Raw genomic sequence first — 22,635 nt, forward strand, 5'->3', positions numbered from 1 at the left:
TGCCCATTTCTCAGAGTTCCCGAAACATGGAAGAGACAAACTGAGAACCTCTGTCAGACAGAATACAGTCAGGTACACCCCAACGGGTAATTATCTCTTTATGGAAGATTTTTCCAATCACAGGTGCAGTAGCAGACCGGAGAGAAACAGCTCCACCCAGCGGGTGAAGTAGTCAACAAAGACCAGCAAGTGCTCATTCCTGTCTGAGCTACGTGGGAAAGGTCCCATTAAATCAACACCAATCATTTGATTGGGCCCTTTCACAATGGTTGGCTGCATCAAGCCAGCAGGCTTCTGTGTGGTATTTTTAAAACTTTGACAGGTTTTGCAGTTTCGTACAAACTCTTTCACCTCGCTCCACTTCCGAGGCCAGAAAACCACGTCTTGAAGGCGCTTATAGGTCTTGAACAACCCTTGGTGGCCTGCCATTGGATGTTCATGATAAGCACGTAAGAGCTGCTCCTTCAGTGAAAAGGGAATATAGAGACGGTACTGGACCTGTCCATCAGTCGGGTGAGTTTTGCGATATACTTTGTCTTCCAAAATACCAAAGTTCTCCAGTGTGGTTTTCTCTCCATCCATAATCATTTTATGGATATTTTGAATCTCTGTACTTTTTTCTGTTCTTCCCAGATAGTGTCCATGGAAAAGGGGGAATTCGTCTGAGTCCTTTACACCACAAGGAGCACCCGTGGGTTTCCTGGAAAGCGCATCAGGGGCAACGTTCAATTTCCCTTTCCGGTATTCAACAATGAAATTGAATTTTTGCAACCGCAGTGACCACCTGATTAAACGGGAGGTGGTTTTAGTGGAACTAAGGACCCACTGTAAGGCAGCATTGTCTGTGACCACAGTAAACAGCTTTGCTTCGAGGTAATGCTGCCACTTCTCCAGTGCCCATATCACCGCTAGGCATTCCTGTTCTGTGGTTGAGTAATTCCGCTCTGCTCAAGGTCCGGCTGGCATAGGCAATGACTTCTTCATGGCCACCATGTTTCTTTTGAGCTAGAACAGCCCCTAGACCAACTTCGCTGGCATCCGTGTAGACAGTGAAAGGAAGCTTCAAGTCTGGATGACCAAGAATGGGTGCAGAGATGAGATGTTCTTTGAGAGTGTCAAAAGCTGATTGACATTTTTCACTCCAAACAAACGGTTGTCCCTTTTGTTTCAAGGAATTGATCGGTTCAGCCACTTGGGAAAACCCAGGCACAAAACGGTGATACCAGCCAGCAAGACCCAGGAAGCGCTGGACTTCTTTAAGGTTGCTGGGCACGGGGTAGCCCTGTATTGATTACACCTTATCAGGATCAGCTGTAATCCCTTGACTCGAAATTATGTGACCAAGATATTTGATCTGGTGAAGACAGAATTTGCATTTTTTTAAGTTTAAAGTCAGCCCTGCCATAGAGAGTTTGTGCAAGACTGCTTGGAGGTCACACAGATGCTTTTCTACTGAGGAGGAGTAGATTATTATGTCATCGAGATACACCATACATTTATTCGCTCTGAGTTCTCCAAGAACACGTTCCATTAATCGCTGGAATGTTGCTGGCGCATTTTTTAATCCAAAAGGTGGTAACACTTTATTTTAAGGTTCACATGTTAGCCACCAATACATACCTAATTAATACCTGTATTAGTGACTTGTAAGGCATGTGTTAGGCAACATTAACCATTTGTTAGGTGTGTATTCACAAATTTCTTGTTCATGACGAATTTGGCCTTTATTATTGATATAATCTTAATAATGACCTCGTAAGCCTTGATCTCTACATACTAATTAGTAGTAAGTACCAAAATAGAATATGCATAACCTACTTGTATACTGTCTGAATAAATCCCAAATAGTAGGAGAACAGTTGTAGAATAAGCAAGTGTATGGCTCAACCTCATTGCTGCATTTCACTGCCCAGGTTGCTGTGTGAAATAGCACTTAATAACTGGGAGATTGGCTCCTATTCTAAAGTGGAAACTGGTTCCTTGGTAGCAAGCACATTATCATCAGTAATACCTCTGCAGTATGTACTTATTAGTCATGATATGTCAAAATATGGTCCCTGTTCTAAAGTAGAGGCTGGGAGGGTGTTAACAATAGAAAAGAAGATGAGAAAAGTGACAGCACTGACAATGTTTATTTAACAAGTTCTGTAAACATGTTACATTGTACTCTCAATGAGCTCACAAAGCACAAAAAGACTAGCAAAAGCTAGTTTTAACTAGAACTGACAGGATAAAAACACATCTTTTCAACAAATAAAAAGGGCAAAAGAATTGTCATTCAACACATCTGTGGTGGTCTTCTTTGAAATGGGACCCACCTACCACATATCAAAAACTTGTACACAGCAGGCCTATTTGCCTGAAAACTACAGTAGCAGTAAAGAAATCACACAAAAGAACATTTGCTATTTACTTGCCAGAGTGGACTAGTATTTTATCAGTATTGGGAGAAGGTATTGCTAGTCTTTTTGTGCTTTGTGAGCTCATTGAGAGTACAATGTAACATGTTTACAGAACTTGTTAAATAAACATTGTCCCAGCCTCTACTTTAGAACAGGGACCATATTTTGAATGAACAATGTATGCACTAGCAATGTATTAAGGGTAAAAAATTTCTGTATTGACCAGGAGTTATAGTCTAGACTGTTCCGATCATATAATTCTTAATAATAATAATGCCTGACTTTAGAATATGGAATCAATTCATGACTAATAAGTACATTCTGACACTGATCTAATTTACTGGAGAGCTGTTCTTAAGACACATATGAAGCTTCATGGCTGGCACGGATGTCCTGTTGAACTTCTAGCTGCAGTTGTTCTACCATAAACCTGAACTCAGTTAATTGATTAGCTTTGTCTGCTTCAGATTGTTCTGTCAATAAAGTTTTTATTGCCTTCAACAAGTTATCAGATTGTCCCTCCATTTTTTCATTATCTTTAATCACAATGTTTTTAAGTTCAGTCAGCTTTTGTTCAGTTTCATTCGCAATAGCTTCCATCTTTGATTCCAAATGTAAGCAGTTTCGGGTTATCTCTGCCAGCATTTCTGTGTACTGGGTACTTTGTCTCTCCACTGTTTCAGTTAATTTAAGATGAGCCAAATGTCCAAGTTCTCTTCCAGGTGTTGGTAATGCTTTTGGCAGTTCACGTTGCATGACTATTTCCGAAACAAAGGATGGTGTCAATGACATGTCAGAAGAAGAATGAGGTGGATATTCATCAGGAGGAGGTTCTGGTAAAGTTTCAGCCAACAGCCTTTGCCTAGGAACTATCGCTGGGTGGCTGGCTACAGGCCCACCAATTGAAGTGGTAGGATGCACAGAAGTGTTGAGGGAGGGAAAAGTATGTCTATAGCCCTGTTGAAGGGTACTATGCAAGGTAGTAGTACAAACGGGAGTAGATATATTTGGTGGCCCTAACAGAAGGTCACCATTTGCATTGGCCGGGGAATTGTCAGACATTTTTTAAGAGTGAGAGAGAGAAAAAAATATATAGAGAGAGGTCACTTTTTCAATTTGAGATACAGTTTCACAGAGCAATAACCTTCAAAAATGAACCCTTTCAAATACCTCGCACCAGTCTCAATGAGACATTTTCACAATGAGATTTCAACACTTCAAAAAAACGTTTCATACAAAAAAATACAACCATACTTTAAGTGAACCTAAACAAGAAGACAATCAGAAATATGGGGAAACAGCGCCCCCTAGCCCCACGTTGGGCGCCAGTGTAACGGTGGCCTCTGACACAAGGAAAGGAAATGATTATGTTGGGCGCCAGGCAGCATTAAAAATGTGAAAACGCATCACATGAAACCACACATGCATTTTTATCACGTTAACTTTTAGTCCTTGTTTGCTTCCTCCGATATAGCCTATAATAAGAGTTGAGCTAACAACGGGATCCGTGAATTATATTCATGTATTTTATAAGCTACATGTGCAACCTACAATGCATATGCGTTTCAAGACACAGCCTACTCAAAACGAGTGAACAATAATGAAATTGTAGCCTACACGTCAGTGTTTTACATATCAACGAATGACTAAACCAGGGGTGTCCAAACTGCGGCCCGCCATGCACTTTAATCCGGCCCGCCGAGCATTTATTAGTTTATCATAGATCCGGCCCGCCACACTTTAATCCGGCCTGCCAAGCATATAATTAGGTTATCATAGCTAGCTATTTTTTTTCCCAGCGATAGACGACGTTGTGATTAACTTCAGGCTACTGCAAACTGCTTTACACTCTTCCTAAAGAACGTTTACAATATCAATGTCAAAACAGCTTGTTACATCGAGATACATAGTATCTCCATTGCAGCAGATCTTACCACGTTATGCTACTCCATTTAATTGGGAACACATTTGAGTGTGCACGAGAGAGAGCGCAATGGCATTGGCAGTTGCCATTACTGACCATTTACAAACTGAGTGGGCACAGCACTAGCCATAGGCTATTTGTGTGGATCTGGCAAAGGGTCTTAAATTGACAGTGCACCATTTATAAATGAATTAAAAAGCATCAAATTAACAGTATTTCTTAATACTTTGTAATTACTGTGTTGCCGTTAACGTTTCCCCAAATATTAACAAAGTAGCAAGCTGAAAGTTTGGAAGTCGCAGTCAATCTATATTTGCAGTAATTTTGGGGAGTAAATGTGAGGGGAAGAATTTGGGTGAGCCAGATAGCAAGTCCAATATGTTTAGGGGGAAAAAATATTTTTGTCACTAAAATTAAATAATAATCGTGATAAATAATCGTGATCTCAATATTGATCAAAATAATCGTGATTATCATTTTGGCCATAATCGTGCAGCCCTAGCATATGGTTTTCAAGTAGGTGATGCAGTGTATTAAACAAAATGTCATTCAGTTCAGGACGTCGGCGACGTCGACAACAGTTCATTAGATCAACAAAACGCTACGTCTATGGCAACGCACAGTACCTTATAATCCACACGTCCATTACGAAAATCCACGTTCACTTCCAGTAGTCCAATAGGTCTATAGATTTTAGTTTACTTCCAGTAGTCCAATAGGTCCATAGGTTTTAGTTTATTTCCATCAAAGCGCTTCCGAACTTCCACCGAGCTACCGCAACCTCCGGCACAACGCATTGACTGAACATTCAACTCCCCGCCGGTTTGACAGCTCACTTCCTATTTTGTTTAAAGCGAGACTCCAGCTCATGACCTCCACCACACCTGATTGGCTAGTCAATTAGAAGGTCACTAAGCCAGTGAACTACTTCAAGTGACAATAGTTAAGAAGTAATATATAATAAAAGTGTGATGTAGTGAAAATAAGTAAATAAATATATTTGAGTAGATTAAATATTTTATGTAAACATGACAGAAACGTGATTCTGTCACCACACACACACACACACACACACACAAACACACGCACACAGGCACGCACACACTCACAAACACACACACACGCGCACGCATGCACACAGGCACACACACACACATGCAAACACACACACAGGCAGGCATGTACAAGCATACACAAAAGTTGCAAGAGTAGGGAATGGAGTAGGAGATGGAGACAAATAAACAAGTGTGATTTTTTTTCGCGGAGAGGATGTACAGGACTGAGCAGTGGTCATATTTTGTACTGCTATGCAGTACATCTAGTTTGAACTCATAGGCAAAGTGAAACTAACTTCACCGTGGTGTCATAGTCAACGACAAAACAGTTATACACAGTTAATTACTTTCTCTATTGACTGACAAGGGGTTACCATTGAAAATATAGCCTGAAAAAAGGACATTTATCCTGCAGGAGTTGCTGCTTACATCTCGTGACAGTGCATCTTCAGCTGTGCTTCATATGCGCCTTACGCTATAGACCAGGTTTTTCTTGGTCAGTGGCATAGCCTAATGCTTTTTAGATGGTGTAAGATAGCGATTTTTAGATCATGCGCCAGACCACACCTTGTCGTGCACTCAAGTTAGTGTTTATGTCAAGATATGGCCATGAGAAATTTGGTCATGATTAATCATTGTTTTCCTACCTTAAGCCACATTAAGCTTTTTCATGTTAAGCATTTTAGAATGTCCCCTTCTCTATGGCCAGCAGGAGGTCAGACAGCCGATCTTGACCACACTGATTTCTGAGCCTTGATTTGACCAGCTTCAGTTTTGAAAAGGAACGTTCCAGGCTACCGTTGCAGTGGACACGGGTAGAGTGGCATTTATTTTGATTAGTTTGAATAGTGTGGGGAATATGATGTTAGCATTGTTTTCCTTGAATACTTTGAGCATAGGCTATGTGATAACAGGCTGCTTGTCTGCAAGCTACCTGATTATGTAGGCTAAACGTGGCAAACTCAGCCTGGATTTATTAAGATTTGAATTAATTTCATAAAACTTGATGAAGATGATCGTTCGTTTGTTATACATCACAAACTCACCTTTTCCGACAACGTTGAGTCGTCTCACCGACAACCGCGACAATCTTCTGCTAGGACCGCTCATGCAGGCTCAGGTGCTGGTCGCGTGCAGCGCTGCAGCCACGTTAACAGAGTTTGCCCTTCCCCTGCTGACTTTCACTTTCGGTGCCCGAATGGAAGTGAATGAGGCTTTGTGATTTTTTTTTTTATCTAGGCCTATGTGAAACTCTGCATCCATTGTAGCCTACGATTTATTTATTTTCCCTCCCTCGGAAGGGCAACGTGAGTCGAGAAGGGGATATGGGCAGTTGCCCGGGCAACCTGAGCTGAGCAACCTCCCTGTGCACGTCCCTGGCCCTTTATGTTGTTAATTGCCACACCCCTGGGCGCAAGGCTTAATAACAGTGATTCTCTCGGAAATGTCACAAAAATCAAGTGTAAGATAGGAATAAACTTTGCATCAAGATAAGAATATGCTTTCGCTGGGTTATTGATTGTTAAAATAGAGCCCAAGGTGTGGTTTAAAATGTACAAAATGTTATATCTCTCTTGACTCACTGTCAAGAACCACCTGGTTCAACACTCCCATTTACAGGCCGACAGATGGAGAGACAAGGCACAAGTAGGGCTGTCACACACAGAGAGAGACACTGAGAACACACTCACTGGAGTAGTAGGAGATGGAGAGAAATCAAGTGTGATTTACTTGCTGCAGAGAGAACATGCAGGACTGAGCGGTGGTCATATTATGTACTTATCTTTGCTTTCTGTTGGTTGAAATGGTCAATGATGACACCAATGAAGAGATTGGCGGTGATGAAGCCAAAGATGACAAATATGACGAAATAGAGGTACATGTAGAGGTTTGCTTCATACTCCGGTTGCTGTTCAATCTGTCAAGGAAGAGGAAAATGAGTGATATTTTACATAACACCATTTTACACATAAACACAGCAGTGTTTGTGAGCTTATTCTACAGGGAAAAACAAACCTGACGTGAATCAACTGCTGCATACATGATGTCCAACCATCCTTTAAATGTTGCCTGTGTGTAAGACACAAATATATTATTACCATCTCATTTGGTCTAATAGGATTCATGTTTGGTTTGAAAACTTCTTGATTCCTAAAACTGCAAGTCAAATGCAAGCAAACTTTTCATGCAACAAATAGTCATTTTTGCACAAATATCTTTTCTGCTTTCCACAGCACCATACAGTTTTTTCGTATGTAAATCTGTTGGCCAGATATGGAACTGCAGCAAGCGCTTGGCTTAAATAAAGCTCGACAACATAATTTCAAGAAAAACAAAACAAACAGAAAAAAAGGCAAAGGTACAAGACTGTGTACATATTTTCATTTCCAAGTGAAGGAATACTCATCCCATGAGCCCTGCTGCAGCTTGCAGATCAGGGCTGGGCTCAATGTGGGGCAGAGCGCAACGTTGAGCTCAGCTCAAAATCAGCTTGTCATTCCCTGCTGACCTCTCTGTGTCCGTCTATTTACCCGGACTCAGAGTTCAAATTTTTCTCAAGGAAGAATGCTTAACTCTATAATAGAGGGAGAGCAGATAGCTAACAAACGTTCAGAAAAAGTCATGTTGGCAAATTTGAGGAAAAGTCGGTAAAGGGGCTTTTTCACACAATTTGCTTCACAAAGTGATGCTGCTCAATGGCATATTAGAAGAGCACATTATCAAGCTCTAGTATGGAGGCAAGCACACATACCAAATCCAGTGTTACTAGAAGTAAAATGTTTTCTACTTGTCGGTTGTTGCTGACGGTAGATGCAGTTCTGCATTAGGCTTATTCCCGCTATCTAAGTTCATACTGTAGGATATATTCTGAGTTGAAGGTTATCTGTGCAATTTGTTATTGTGATGAAATGCATTAAACACCACGAGTGACTCACTATGTTAGCAATAAAAATATGGTTGTGTTTTGATTAGAATTTCCGAGTTTATTACATGTTAACTGTAATCATGTTCTCATTAAATATGTTAATAAACTATAGTATGGCTTCTTTAATGCTCAAACATGTATTTAGAGAACACTATTTGGTTTTAGTGATTACTTTTGAAATCAACCCAATTTAGGGAAAAATAAGCAAAAATAATCGCTATTTTATGTTAAAATGATGATTATGCAGCTTAGAACTCAGAATTGAGCTTGGTAAACAAAATATTCAGAATCAGCACCCTCAAATTAGGTAAGAAGGGTGGTTTACCAACTTTTCCTCAAATTTGCCGTCAGAAGTTCTCTTCTGTGAAGCTGCTCTCCCTCTATAAAAGCGTATCCTCCTTAAACTACTGGCCACGTTAATCACCGCCTAGCGTTATAGAATCTGGTTGCGTGTGTGTTGTGTAGTGGGGTGGGTGTATGGGTGCACTAATGAGCCCAACCAACTTATATGTGTTCCGTCAGTGGTTCGCCTGCAAAATTATCACAATAGCACAAGTAGAATAGACAAGGGATAGGAAGGATGGCCGTAAGCTTTAATTTCCCCAGCACCTCTCAAGCCAATGCACGGTTCTATGAATGATCAAGGCTATAATCCGTTTCAAATCTTGATGATTTTATGAGTCCTCCCTGCTTACTGAAAGTCGCTGTGTGAACCTGCGTGACATGAGCGCGAAATAGAATGCGAAATATAAAAATAATTTTCTGCTTTACACACATTTTGCAATTCAAAATGGCACTTTTTAAATCGGAACACGGTTCTCTGTATAAGACATAACTATGTTTGACATTGCAAAATGCTGCCGTTCAAAATGACACTACATTAGCTAATTGGCCAACATATGTGCATATATGCCAACTTATATGTCACTGACTTATATGCCACTGACTTGTTTGGTGAAAAATAAAAAAATAAATGTTTCAACAGCATGTGTGTGTATCTGCAAATAGTTCTGTGCATGTGAAGAATTTTCTACAATTTGAACTATTTTAGTATTATGGCAAAGCATACTAAAGATGCGAGTGCTTTTCATTATGCCCAACAGAGTGTAGTTGGTGAGACAAAAAACTGGTAATATGAATGCGTCATGTGGTGCAAAAGTTATTTAATTGAATTGTGGTTTTGTATTGTGGCATTATGGAGCTAATTGTATCCCATATCCCTTTCCCTCTTATATGAGGTATTTTGCAGTTTGGGTGTGTGGTTTTGTGAATTGTGTGTGAATTTTGATAAAACCAGCCTAGTTTGCAAAATTGTGTTTTAGCAATTGGAAAAAACTGTAAATCGTGAAAACATTTTTTTCTCAGAACAAGCAAGGTTGATGCCCCATTAACTTTTTGCGTCTATATGAGCATGTACAATCGCTTAGTCATGTCGTAGCTGGTTTTAAGTCTACCATGTACAGTTATAGTGAATTCCCTTATAATTAATAAATTAAAGCGCGTTTTGACTGCTGACTGCCAGGAAGCCGGTGTGCCCTCAGTGGTCCAGTTGCATCTCATGCGGTGTGTCCACAATATAAAAACTTGAATTCAGTTACTCTATCATTAGACTATATCTGCCCTACAAGATTTTCAGCCAAGGAGCCACTACTAGCCATTGACTTCTGTTTGTATCCATTGGTACAATGTGAAAAGTGATATTGTTGGGTAATTTTTGAGTGTGTTTTTTTTAAAACCTGCATAAAATATTTGACAGAAGATCCTACTTAGAAAAATAATGGAAAAATCTTTAAACATACCACTTGAAACAGAGAAAGATAACCCATGACCACACTGTCATAGTTGACCCTAACGTTCTTCCATTGAACATCAATACCAAACTCCATGAGGTCATAACAATCGGACTTATTGTTAACGTCTTCATGAAGAAACAATTCCTCTGTCGTGGTGTTCCAACAGTAGTAGAACTTTCCGGCAAAGAGGTTGACACCAATGATGCTGAAGATTAGCCAGAAGATCAGGCAGACCAGCAGCACATTGAAGATGGAGGGGATGGATCCCACTAGCACATTCACCACCACCTACAGCCATCATCAGATAGAAGAGAGAACAGCATAACATTAATATTACATATTATTGTTTACATATGATTATATTGTTATGTATTTATTACATAAACACAATTTAATGTATTAACACTTTTCATTTCATAACTGATGATGATGATATTTCTGGGCAATGGTTGATTGTAAAATGGAACTGACATAGCCATTAGTTATTTAATTGCTACATTGTGCCTGAAAATAAAATGTGTTTATTTAACTTTAGATCGATTTCTGAAATATCTGGGCCTAACCTCTAGTTTCAATAATCCTGAAATAACATGTTGATTGGTTATAATAGTGTATGTTTTAGCCAAGCCAACAGTCAACTACAGGATCAAATCAAAAATCATAACAGCAGATCATAAAACAACAAAACCACAACAACAAATCACCAGTGTTGCCAACTTAGCGACTTTGTCACCATATTTAGCGAGATTTCAGACCCCCCAAGCGACTTTTTTTGTAAAAAGCGACTAGCGAAAATCTAGCTACTTTTTCTGGCGTTCTTGGAGACTTTTTGAGACTCTGATGTGATGGCATGTAATGTCCCTTTTTACTCGTATGAGTAAGCAGTGAGTTCGGCTGTGCTGTGTAAGAGTCTCATGCCCGTTTCGCCCCAAAGCGTTGCTCCATGATTATAAAAGTAATGACTGGCCTAGTATCAGCCCATGTTATCCACGGAAGTAGATGTTCTATAGATCTAACAGCTCAGACAACGTTATTGGAAGGTGCAGCAACTTCGGGTGAGATTACAACCAGAGTCAATGAGACGAGAGCAATGACATGATGACAGGGAAACAGTGACACGCTTTCCAGCACCGTTCAACAAAGGAAAGTAGGCTACAACTTCATTCACAAGCAGATAGTTCAAAATCGAGCATATAAGTTAGAAAAACCTAAAGCATTCATTTAGGCTATGTCGCCTCAATGTTGTCAATGCAGGACAGACTGTCGGCTGAGAGAAAAAAAAAATATGTTGGTCTGTCTGAGTGACATTAACTAAATAAATCCAAAATATAGCCATTGTTGTAAGGTTAAACTGTGTGTAGCCTATGGTGAAGTTATAATCAGACTTCAAGCTGTGCAAGGCAGCAGTTGGGAATAGGTTGGAAATGACTGATTTTCAGCCACTTAATGCTCATTCTGGTGTATACTATGACAAGATGTACAGAAGTGTAAAGTGTATCAATTACCCTAATATACAAGTATGTTAAATTAAATATTTAAATTAGGCTCTTAAAGTTGCCTATTTCAGTAGGCCTAGGAGAAAAGCAAACAGGTGTAAAGGGGAATTAAAGGGCCATCACGGTTTTTTTTTTGGAGGGGGGGGGGGGGTCACGACCTGGTGATGTAATTGATATGCAAATTAGTGCGTGACATCATCTAGCGACATTTAGCGACTTTTGGAGCTGGCTTTAGCTACTTTCCATTTGAAATAGTTGGCAACACTGCAAATCACAAAACACGACAGCAAATTAACAAGCACACCGGCAAATCACGAGACAGAACAGCAAATCACAAAATATTTTTGTTGTGTTTTGTGATTTGCCGTTGTGTTATTTGATTTGCTGTTGTGTTTTGTGATTTACAGAGGTGCTAAGCCCTATTGTTTTTGTTTTAAGGATTATTATTATTATTATTATTATTATTATTATTATGGCCAGAGCACCGAAGGGCGCAAGGCCCTATTGTTTTTGTAAGGATTATTATTATTATTACGAGTATTCCGATTTTAACTTTGTCTCAGAGCGTTTTCCTTTTTTGAGGTGGTTAAGATGGGTGAAAAGTCTTGAAATTTGCCAGCGAGGTATGTTGCGCTCAAAGCCAGACTATGCTGTGACACGAAAGTGGATCTGTTTTAGTGTCGCTACAGTACATCACCATGGTATCTTATGCTGTCAACCAAACCTGGTCGGGAGGAGGTTATGTGCTAAGTTATAGCTCAAATCATGTAATCTACCGCCCACTGACCAATCAATTGTCTTAAAAACGAAGTTCTCTCACGTGTAGGATTCTGTCATATATCTACAGGTGGACCTCAACCTCTACTAACATTTTGGATCTCGAATGCGCTTTAATAGTGCTGTGCGTGCAAATATCCCACTATGGATGTGCATACCATACACCAACTGATGACAATTGTTTTATTTGATGTTATAGGTTAGACACAAAAAATGACCGCAGTGTAGATTAAGCTATCGCTCATTAATGCGGAAATAATTGTTTTTAAATAGAGACGGTCTTGTGCATCTCCACGTTTCGCGATTGGCCAAAGTCATCCCAACACCGAGAACGTGCACAGATGAGCTGAAAGCCTAGTTTGACAAATATATCACATAACTGCTATTGTAGTATCACTTAACGTATACCACTGAGTAAAGGCTTTGTGAAGCCTCAATATGTCTACATAGCCTAGATATGTCTAACATGCTTCGTAGTATACCCCACAAATTTGGTAGGTGTGTGTATCTCCCCAAGAAGAAAAACTTTCGTATGTACAATGCATTACCCACGCCCAACAGGAAGGGATTTTGTGCGGACTAAAATGTGATGCCAAAAGAGGTGCTTCCCATGGGTGAAAACGTATGAAATTTGGCACACACATCAAGAGGTACCATGAACACACAGGGAAAAAGGCTTGGCACTGGGCGTGGCCCAGGAACTCCATAGCACCCCCTTATGTCACTGTGACTTGTGGTTGGCATATAGTTTTAGATACATACACCAAATATGGTGGGTGTATGTAACTCCCAAAAACAAACAACTTTTGCATAAAAGGGACACCAGCTTCAGACTGAGTGAGGGGGAGTTTCGTAGAGAAAAAGCATCAGGCTTGCCTGGTGTCCCTTTAACATGCCATTAGCCACGCCCACAGGAAGTGAGGTAATTGAGATTTTGTGCGTTTTAGACATGATCAATTTTTACACACTTCTCCTACACGATTGATCCGATACATGTCAAAGTTAGTATATATGATGCCTAGAGGCTGTTGATTCCAAATTGCGAAGCTTTTTTTGATATGTTGTAATTTGACGAAATGGCAAAATTATGAATTGTAATACCCTTCCACATAAACAATAAATGTGTCATAATTCACCATGCATCGCTTCAAATGTTTTAAATTTCACAGGTCATTGAATACAATGGTAATGATGATATGCACATGCCCATAATGCATATTTGGCATAGCACCACCACCTGGCAACAGAAAGAATGGCATTAACACTGATGTCACATGATCAATTTTAACATACTCCTCCTAGACGGTTTGTCAGAATTGTGAGAAATTTGGCAAAAATTATGGTAAGATAATGCTGATGTTAAATTGTCAAGGGATTTTTGATATTTTGTAATAAGTTATGATTTTAATATCTCACCACATAAACAGGAAATGTGTCAAAGTCAAAGTGCATTGAATGAACAGACTGAAACTTCTCAGGTTAATAGATATTATGATTATGATTATATCCAGACACCAAATGGGCCTGCCTGGCATAGCGCCACCACCTGGCCAAGCAGGAAATGTGACAGAAATGGATGATGCCTTAACTGATTAATCTGAAACTTTATAAAATATTGGATATTATTGTGAGGATATTCACATGTATAATTCACATGCCTAGCATAGCGCCACCTTCTGGCCAAGCAGGAAATGTGCCAGAAATGTTCTACTATGCTTTGAATGAATGGTCTGAAACTTCTCAGGTTAATAGATATTATGATTATGATGATATCCAGACACCCAATGGGCCTGCCTGGTATAGCGCTACCACCTGGCCAAGCAGGAACATGTGCCAGATATTGGCAATGCCTTTATTGATTGATCTGAAATTTTACAAAATATTAGATATCATTATTGTGACGATATTCACATGTGTAATTCACATGCCTAGCATAGTGCCACCATCTGGCCAATCAGGAAATGTGCCAAAAATGTTCAATGCTTTGACTGATTGATCTGAAATTTTACACAAAATTAGATATCATGATGATGATATTCATATGTCTTATTAACATGCCTTGCATAGCGCCACCAATTGGCAAGAGAAAGAATGTGTTTTTTCCAAGTCTGTTGGATATCACAATCAGATGCATCAGATTAATCAGATTAGGTGGCCAAAGTCAGAATCGCTTTTTGGAATTTATTTACAAAATTTTAATTAAATATCATTATTTTGATGATATTCACATGTGTAATTTCCATGCCTAACATAGCGCCACCATCTGGCCAACCAAAAAGTGTATCAGAAATGTTCTTTGCTCAAAATGAATGGTCTGAAATTTCTCAGGTTAATATATATTATGATTATGATCAAAGTCCTTTTAGGCAAGTCCCTCCACTCGACGGCCATATACCAACGTTTTATGGGCACTCATCGGGCACAGTCTTTGGGTCGAACTGCGCGTGCGCAAGGCTTCACGACAGCAATCTTGCTCCAGCGGCGAGATCACAACACATGATTGGCACGATGTCTTCACAACACACCATATGATTGGCTCAATGTATTCACATCACACCACATGATTGGCTCAATGTATTTACATGTCGACGTTTCGGATATGTGTAGACAACGGCCATATTGGCGTGACAAACTAGCCCCATGTATTTCTATGGAGTATTTTTTGAGTGCTGTGTCTCCACATTAGAAAGTCTCTGTTATGATGACGCCCAATGGGCCTGCCTTGCATTGCGCCCCCACCTGGCCAGGCAAGTAAATGTGCCAGAAAATAAAATACAAAAACTAATAGCACATGCATCAAATATGTACATTTCACAAACGGACCACGTCGGTGCTTTTTTGGATTCCGAAATGTCACGGGTTGCAGCCCACAGGTGCTCGGGCCCACCATTGCCGCTTGCGGCTATATTTAGGGCCCAAGCACCGACGCACCAACCCTACCTGGAATTGGGCCTATTAGTAATCAAGAAGGCTTCTAATAACCATAGATGGCGAGTAGCCTACATCTCTATAAACATGTCTGCCAGCAGCAACATAATGCAATGCAATATTTCATGGTAACCCCAGTGTGTGTGACAGAACCATCAACAAAGTCTGAAAATCGTAGCCTATATAGGCTGCACAAAGTTGACATAGCCTACTTAAGAGGAAGAGAAAAAAATATGAGATGTGAAGAAAATGTTGTTTTAGAAAGAAATGTTTGAAGTTTATTAACCATAGCGCAGAGCAGAAAACCAGCGCAGAAAACAAAATCGGCAGAAGAGTATAAAAAACATGAAAATCGCATGTTTGTTGCTGAAACAACACATTAGTCTAAGATGAATAACTTTTCTTTTCAAAACTATTGTTTCAGTTCATTAACCATAGCGCAGCACTTCGCAGAAAACCAGTGCAGAAAACAAAATCGGCTGAAGAGCATAGAAAACTTAATGAAAATTGCATGCTAAAACAAGACAGTAAAGATATTTTATTTTAGAAACTCCTGTTTCAGTTTATCACGGTATCATCCTACCAACCAGCGCAGAAAAATAAAAAAATTGCTGAAGCGCACAGAAAACTAAAAGGAACATTTTGACATGGCATGCTTTTTTGGGAGCTAAAACAAATGTAGCCCATTGAAAGGCAAGATAAATTAGCCTACAGAGCCAACAAAAACAAGTCAAATATGAGCCTATAGGCCTAAGCCACACTGAGCTGTCAGATCACAGTTTCATCCTCCTTTCACCTCATTTATAAAGGAACTTGGCACGGCGATCTTTCAAATGCGCAAATCTCTCGATCACAGTTTTATTGAAATCGGGGATATTTCAATTTCAATTGACAACATTGCCAGTGCATTTAGTCTGTCCTGTGTTATGGTGTTTCTAAGAAACGTCTTGATTCGTTTAAGTGTGGAAAAAGCAGCTCAGACTCGCGGTTGTCATGGGCGAGTGATCAGAATAATGGCGAAGTAGCTTGAAGTTCGGAAAACACATCCTGCAAGTTGTTGTTATTAAAAAACTGAAACAATGCGATTGCGCTGCTGCATGTTCTGAAGTCAGGATTCTCATATATGAGAGAAAGCTCTGTTTGCAGACGTGGTTTGCTCAACATTGAATTTGATCATTTGATTTGCATCAATGTATCGTGCACAAATTGATAGCACGGAGTCGCGAACGTTTGAAATAGAGCTTACAAAGTTTTCTGTTGATCTGTGTGTATGCACAGCATCAATATTTCTCCTCTGAAGCTGCGCAAAGAGTTTGTCTACATGGGACCGTATGCTATGGAACAACTCTAGGAAGTAAAGAAATTCTTTATCCTCCAGCATTCGACAGAAACCTTTTGCCTCTATGATTGAGATTGTATCAAAGTCTGGAGAGGCTTGAATAGTGTCAAAGCATTCTCATACACTGTACTAACTGCACGACTATGGAAATTCCATCGCGTCTGAGATGCCCGGGGCAACCTCCTTGCTACAATGCCGTCCAAAGTAGCGCTTCTCTTCGGAGAGCGTGAGAAATAGGCCGAAAAGCCACTGATGTCAGAAAAGAAGCATCGCACGGGTGTAATCGATGAAACAGCCTGTTGCATCACCAAATTCAACTGATGTGCGTAACAGTGTAAGAAATGAGCATTTGGATAAATGTCCTGAATTTTCCTCCTCACTCCACCTGTGGCTCATCGCATTACACTCGCCCCATCAAATGTCTGCGCTATCAGCCTATCCCTGTCTGTCTCCTTATCAGGTGAACAAACCACATTCAGCTGTTCCAGCAGTACTTTTGAGATGGCCTTTGCAGTCGTGCCTCCACCAATTGCCTTGATACAAAAAAAAACTCTCCTGCACTGTGTTGGCTGCATCTAAACGAAATACAACAACGAGCTGGCAATGAGTTGACACATCGGTCGTTTCATCGGCCTGTACTGCCATGAATTCTGTGTTTTTCAGGTCCTGTATAATGTGTTCCTGCATAATGTCCAGCATACAGTCCAGTAGTCAGTGGTGGAGGAAGTACTGAATCTCAGTACTTAAGTAAAAGTACAAATACACAGAGAAATATTTACTTTAGTAAAAGTACCACAATGACAACCCTATTTAAGTAAAAGTAAAAAGTACCTGCTTTTTAAATATACTTTAAGTATTAAAAGTAAAAGTATTTGCATAATGATTTATTCTCTTAATATCTATATTCTAAAAAAAAAATGAGTATGGGCTGTGGCATTTTAATTAAGCTAGTTTTAGGTTATACTCGACTAGATAGTTTTAAGCTAATGCAATTGTGCTTACCATCTGTGGCCCAGTTTACATTCTGACCTTCAATTCTAGAGACTGTAATTCTGGTTATCTACTAGGGTGATCTGCTGAGTAAAATATCATTCAGCAAAACACGAGAGCCTGAAGTTTAATGGGGTAGACAAGGGAAACGTCGGGTGGATCGTAATGCCAATTCTGCTGATTGAACAAAAAAGTTGCTGAGAAAGGTGTCTTTATGATTAGGTTCAGTTTCACTTGGCGCAGACCATTATAGACATTGAATGAGCTCACATTTCTACCCCCAATTGTAGGCTATGCCTCTTTATTTGATCACACACAATTAAGAAATATTTCCTAATCTGAAAAAAATACCACGTTTTTTTTCGCCAGCGGTTCTATAATAGTCTACCATTCATTTGTGCCGCAAATGATCAGACGTGTGACAGAAGCATGGGCATAGCCTGTAACTTTGCTGATCCGCGGATAGCAATCTCATCAGAGCGGAGGCCCTAACAGAGAGAGTAAGATGTACTTGTCTTCAATTATCAATTAATTAGCGTTTGACAGGTGGGTGGGACTTCCGGTTAATTAAGGTCAAAGGTCTTTGATTTCCGGTGAGGGCGGGACATCCGGTCTTTGAACTTGTCATCAATTGAGTTTGACAGGATGTTTGAAATTGGCGGGTTGCTTTTGGTAGGAGTCATGTGTCCGGGGGAGGGGTTTGTGTGTGTGTGTGTGTGCGTGTGCGTACAGGGGTGTGTGTACCGTGGCGGGTGTGTGTCCAGGGTGGGGGTGTGTACAGGGGTGTGTGTGTGTGTGCGTGTGTGTGTCTCCAGGGGCAGGGGTGGTACGCGGATGTGCTGGTAATGGGTGAGCGTGTGTCCAGGGCGAGGTGTACACGGATGTGTTGGTCATGGGTGGGGGTGTGTCCAGAGGGTGCGGGGTGTCATGGGAGTGTCATGCGCGAGCAATTATGAGCGGTGCTGTTCGTGAGAATAAAAGCGGTGTAAAAGTATGGGTAAAGATAGCAAAGTAAAAATGGCTAGTTTATCAACTCCTGAAAATGCGGGTCCTAGTAGCGAGCGGCTAAGCGGGGCCCCTAAGAGGAAACATTAAGAGAAATCATTAAGAAAAGACACAAGAGAAAGCTATAGGCATCAGTATAGGCATCTGTTGAGTATGGATGCCTTTGAATTTGGCGGGGGTGCTTTTGGTAGGAGTCATGTGTCTGGGGGAGGGGCTGTCTGTGTGTGTGTGTGTGTGTGCGTGTGTGTGTGTGCGTGTGTGTGTGTACATGGGGTGTGGGGGTGTCTCATGTGCAGGGGATGCATGGTGTGTGTCATGAGGTGATCATGGGGGTGTCATGCCTAGACAATTATCAAAAATGATCCAAAAAATATATCTGGTCAAGTTTAAATGCAGTTTTAAATTCAAATTCATCAAGATTTTCATCAAGTCATTGAAAAGAATAAAATATATCAGACAGCAGAGCGGTGGAGAGAGGGTAGGGAGATGGGTCAAAGGTCTGTGTGCGTGTGCGTATGTGTGTCTGAGAGAGGGGCACAAGAGAGAGAGAGGGGTTTGTATGACTGTTTGTATGCTTCAAGTTTTAGCAATATGAACCTGAATAAAAGAATCAAGGAGGTGATGATGCCAAGAGCCTAAAAAGGTTTCAGCCATGTGTGTGTGAACTAAAATAAAACATAAATCCTACATTTAAGCTGAACTTTAAGGGTCAGGGTCATGCATGTCTAATGTCATGGCTCCAGGGGCCCTGAGGGAGTAGGTTGTGTGTGTGGGTGTGTGTGTATGTGTGCTTGTGCGTGTGTGCTTGCATGTCTGAGAGAGGGGCGAGAGAAAGGTTGGAATGTTTAGTTATGTTTATGTTTTTAGGATGATTAAACTGAATGTGAATGAACTGAATGATCTGATCCTGTCAAGAACCTTCTTTCATATATGTTTCTGTGAACTAGAATAAAAAATAAATCATAAATGTAATGTTCAGGGGTAAGCGTGTCTAATACCTAAGATGGTGTCCCTTATGACTTAGAACAATGCATCTTTTTTGCCAAAATTTGGGATGGGGGTGAAATGAGGTATAAAACTTTCTGGGGTTCTGGAAATATTCAAATCTGACATCATCTATCACCGTGAATCGTCCTACTGCAGAGGCATTTGTGAAGAGATTCATCATGGCTGAGCGACCTGACCAGGCAAGTATGTAAATTGTAGTTTTTTCATTTTCTACTATATCGTTGTATTATCTCTGATTTAATACACGTGTTGTTAGTATGAGTTGGAATATCTACGGGTAAGTAGAAGACCAAGCTTGCCCGTTTGATTTCACACATTTCATTTCTACCATAAACATGTCATGACATCTGAAAAATGGTTTTGTTTTAGTTCCTGCAAATCCGAAGTACCTCATCTGACAGCGGCTTTAGCGGTGTACAGCCCGGCATCTCCGAGCCCAAGCTTTTACCCCGGTAAGTAGTTGCTTATCTACTTTGCTAGGGACAGTGTAGGATCTCTACGGGCATTATTCATGTGTTTTGTTTTTTTGTTCTGTATAGAAGATCCCGATGTTGTCCAGAGGGGTCGTCCGAATTCACCAACCCTGAGCATGTACCAAGGTAGGCTATAGTTCTTCCTGCGTATAATTTGGAGGTGTGATAATGTTTTTTTATGCAGTGCTAAATTTGTTTTTTCTTCTGTTTAAAAGACTCTGATGCAGAGCTGTACCGGCCAACTACCCCTCACGAAAGTGTGTGCGAAGGTATGTACCCTACAAAATAGTATGGGAGAAAGCGCTTGTGAGTGTGTGCGGGTGCTGTGAGGCAGAGGCGCGGGCGTTTATAAAGATTACAAGTTAAAAAAATCTTGTAAACGTTTTTTCAAGTTTTTCCAATCTAAAAGTTAAAAAATGTTTTAAAGTAAAAAAAAAAAAAAAATAAAAAGGTTACCGCAGCCGGGTATCGAACCCGGGCTGTGCTAGACCAATCGCCGCCAGGTAATTGGCAAAGCAAGTGCTATTACCTCCTTACACTACCGCGGTGCTGTAAATACGTGCTTTTTTGCCCTTAGAATATGATGTCGTATGACGTAGGGTCGGGACACGTGCGGGTGCTTGAGTGTAGTAGGTGGTGTGTCTCTGTTTGCCTGCTGGAGAGAGGGAGAAGGGGGAGGGTGTATGTCTGCTGGTCTGCCGGAGAGGGGGAAGGTAGGGTGTGTGTGTGTGTGTGTGTGTGTGTGTGTGTGCGTGTGTGTGTGTGCCTGCGGGGAGATAAATTGTCATTTTGTAGACTATGTGTTTACGATAAGGAAACATGATGATGAGTCATTTTGTATCTTTTTTCTGCGGTTGCTCTTTAGAACCTGGAGACCGTGAAGTCCCCCGAGCCGAACGCGGATCTCCCAGAACCGAACGTGGAATCCCCAGAGCCGAAGTCTTCGGAGCCCCGCCAAACAGCCCCGCCTCCCCCCGAGCCGCGTGGGGTGCCATACAAGAGACGCTGTCATTAATGAACGAGACGGTATTGTATGCGTTATCATTCAGAACTCATGCTGAGCTCCGGCGACTGACCTATGGTGTTTGGAACACTATTCGTTTAAGTGTGAGAGACCCCCATGTGTATTTCGAATTGTGTTCGGCATTAAATCATTTACATCTGTACTTTGATTACTTTGCTGAAAATCAAATACGTGCTATTATGCAAGTTTCCCGAGATTGTATTGGTGACTATATGGAGGGGGCGCGTGGTTCTGCCGCTGTGCGGAGATTTGATCTGATTTGAAAAAATGTATGGTCAGTGGATTGTTTGTTTGTTTGTTTAGTTTGATTTGTTTTCGGGTTTTATTTGTACTTAGTGCACGTGTGTATATTGGGTCTACAACCAGCGTTGAAAATGGAGCAGGACATTGACTTAGCTAATATCCCTGAAAATTATAGATGCGTCATTGATGAAATACAAACTTTAAACCCTTCAGGACCGCCTCCACCAAGTGTAAATTTACCCCGTGACCAGCGAGAGGTAGAGGTGAATAGTCAAGAGGCATGGTCACCATCCGATAGCTTATTACATAGTCAAGAGGCATGGTCACCACCCGATAGCTTATTACTCCAGGCATCAGATGATTTTTATCGAGAGTATTGGTCGCCCTCAGACAGCGTTATCTTAGAGCACCTACAAGAATCTCCCAACCTCCATTATGTTCAAACAGACCCTTTGGAAGGAACCAGTTCTATGCATAGGGGCTCTTCAGACCAGACAGGGGCCGGGGGGACTGACCCCTCAGGCAGTAACGTAGAGAGTGCTGAATTGGTTTTATCATCTGATCGGCACCTGACTAAATTTAACGCTAGGGAACAACGTTATATCGTGCCGTTACCTCAACAGGACGTACCCGACTTTGCCCAATTTTACATACGGGTGATTTCTGGTTTAGATAGTTTAGTCGAGAGATTATTACCTTTAACCAATCACGGCGACGTAATTCAAGTTAGACTTGAGATTGATGATTCGTCACCCGCCCCTGCAGTACTTTTGAGAGGTGAAATGCAAGATTTTACTGACTTGTATGACATGTTAGATAGACTGGTCCAGTCTAATGCAGAGTTACTAGTGAGGTCAAACTCATTTGTCCTGGTGGCCACTATCGTTTCCCCTCCAAATGGGGGTAAGAAGCGGAAACTAGGCGATGTGTTTTTAGAAGACATCATAGATAAAAAGGCCCGTCATCTCTTTATAGTGCGCAACGAAACAAATAACATGTGTTTCAGCGTGTGTCTAGCGCATTTGATGTATCCTGACATAATCCCGACCTATGACTGAGGCTGAACTCCGCGCGCACCAATGCTTCATACAGCCTATAGCCCCCTCTGTCCGAGCTCCGTGTAAACTGATTTTCTACGATTCTGAAACATGTCAGGACCAGGGGGGTCTACACATACCCATTTATGTCAGTGCTCTGACCTGCGGTAACGTATGGTTTAGGGCTTCAGGCAGAGACTGTGTGGCCAAGTTTT

General features: G+C 40.9%; 1 protein-coding gene across 2 annotated transcripts in view; it reads right to left on the reverse strand.

Moving 5' to 3' along the window:
• Positions 1 to 22,635, reverse strand: part of LOC125295807 (sodium channel protein type 4 subunit alpha B-like) — a 105,260-nt gene that overhangs the window by 4,477 nt on the left and 78,148 nt on the right. For both annotated transcript variants that reach the window (XM_048245313.1, XM_048245312.1), the window contains exons 21-23: positions 10,107 to 10,388; positions 7,398 to 7,451; positions 7,165 to 7,299 (exon numbers count right to left, since the gene is read on the reverse strand). In XM_048245313.1, the coding sequence (XP_048101270.1) occupies positions 7,165 to 7,299; positions 7,398 to 7,451; positions 10,107 to 10,388 (471 nt within the window). The remainder of the gene's footprint in view (positions 1 to 7,164; positions 7,300 to 7,397; positions 7,452 to 10,106; positions 10,389 to 22,635) is intronic.

This window comes from Alosa alosa, chromosome 6 (genome assembly GCF_017589495.1).
Source record: "Alosa alosa isolate M-15738 ecotype Scorff River chromosome 6, AALO_Geno_1.1, whole genome shotgun sequence".
NCBI classification, from domain to species: Eukaryota; Metazoa; Chordata; class Actinopteri; order Clupeiformes; family Clupeidae; genus Alosa; species Alosa alosa.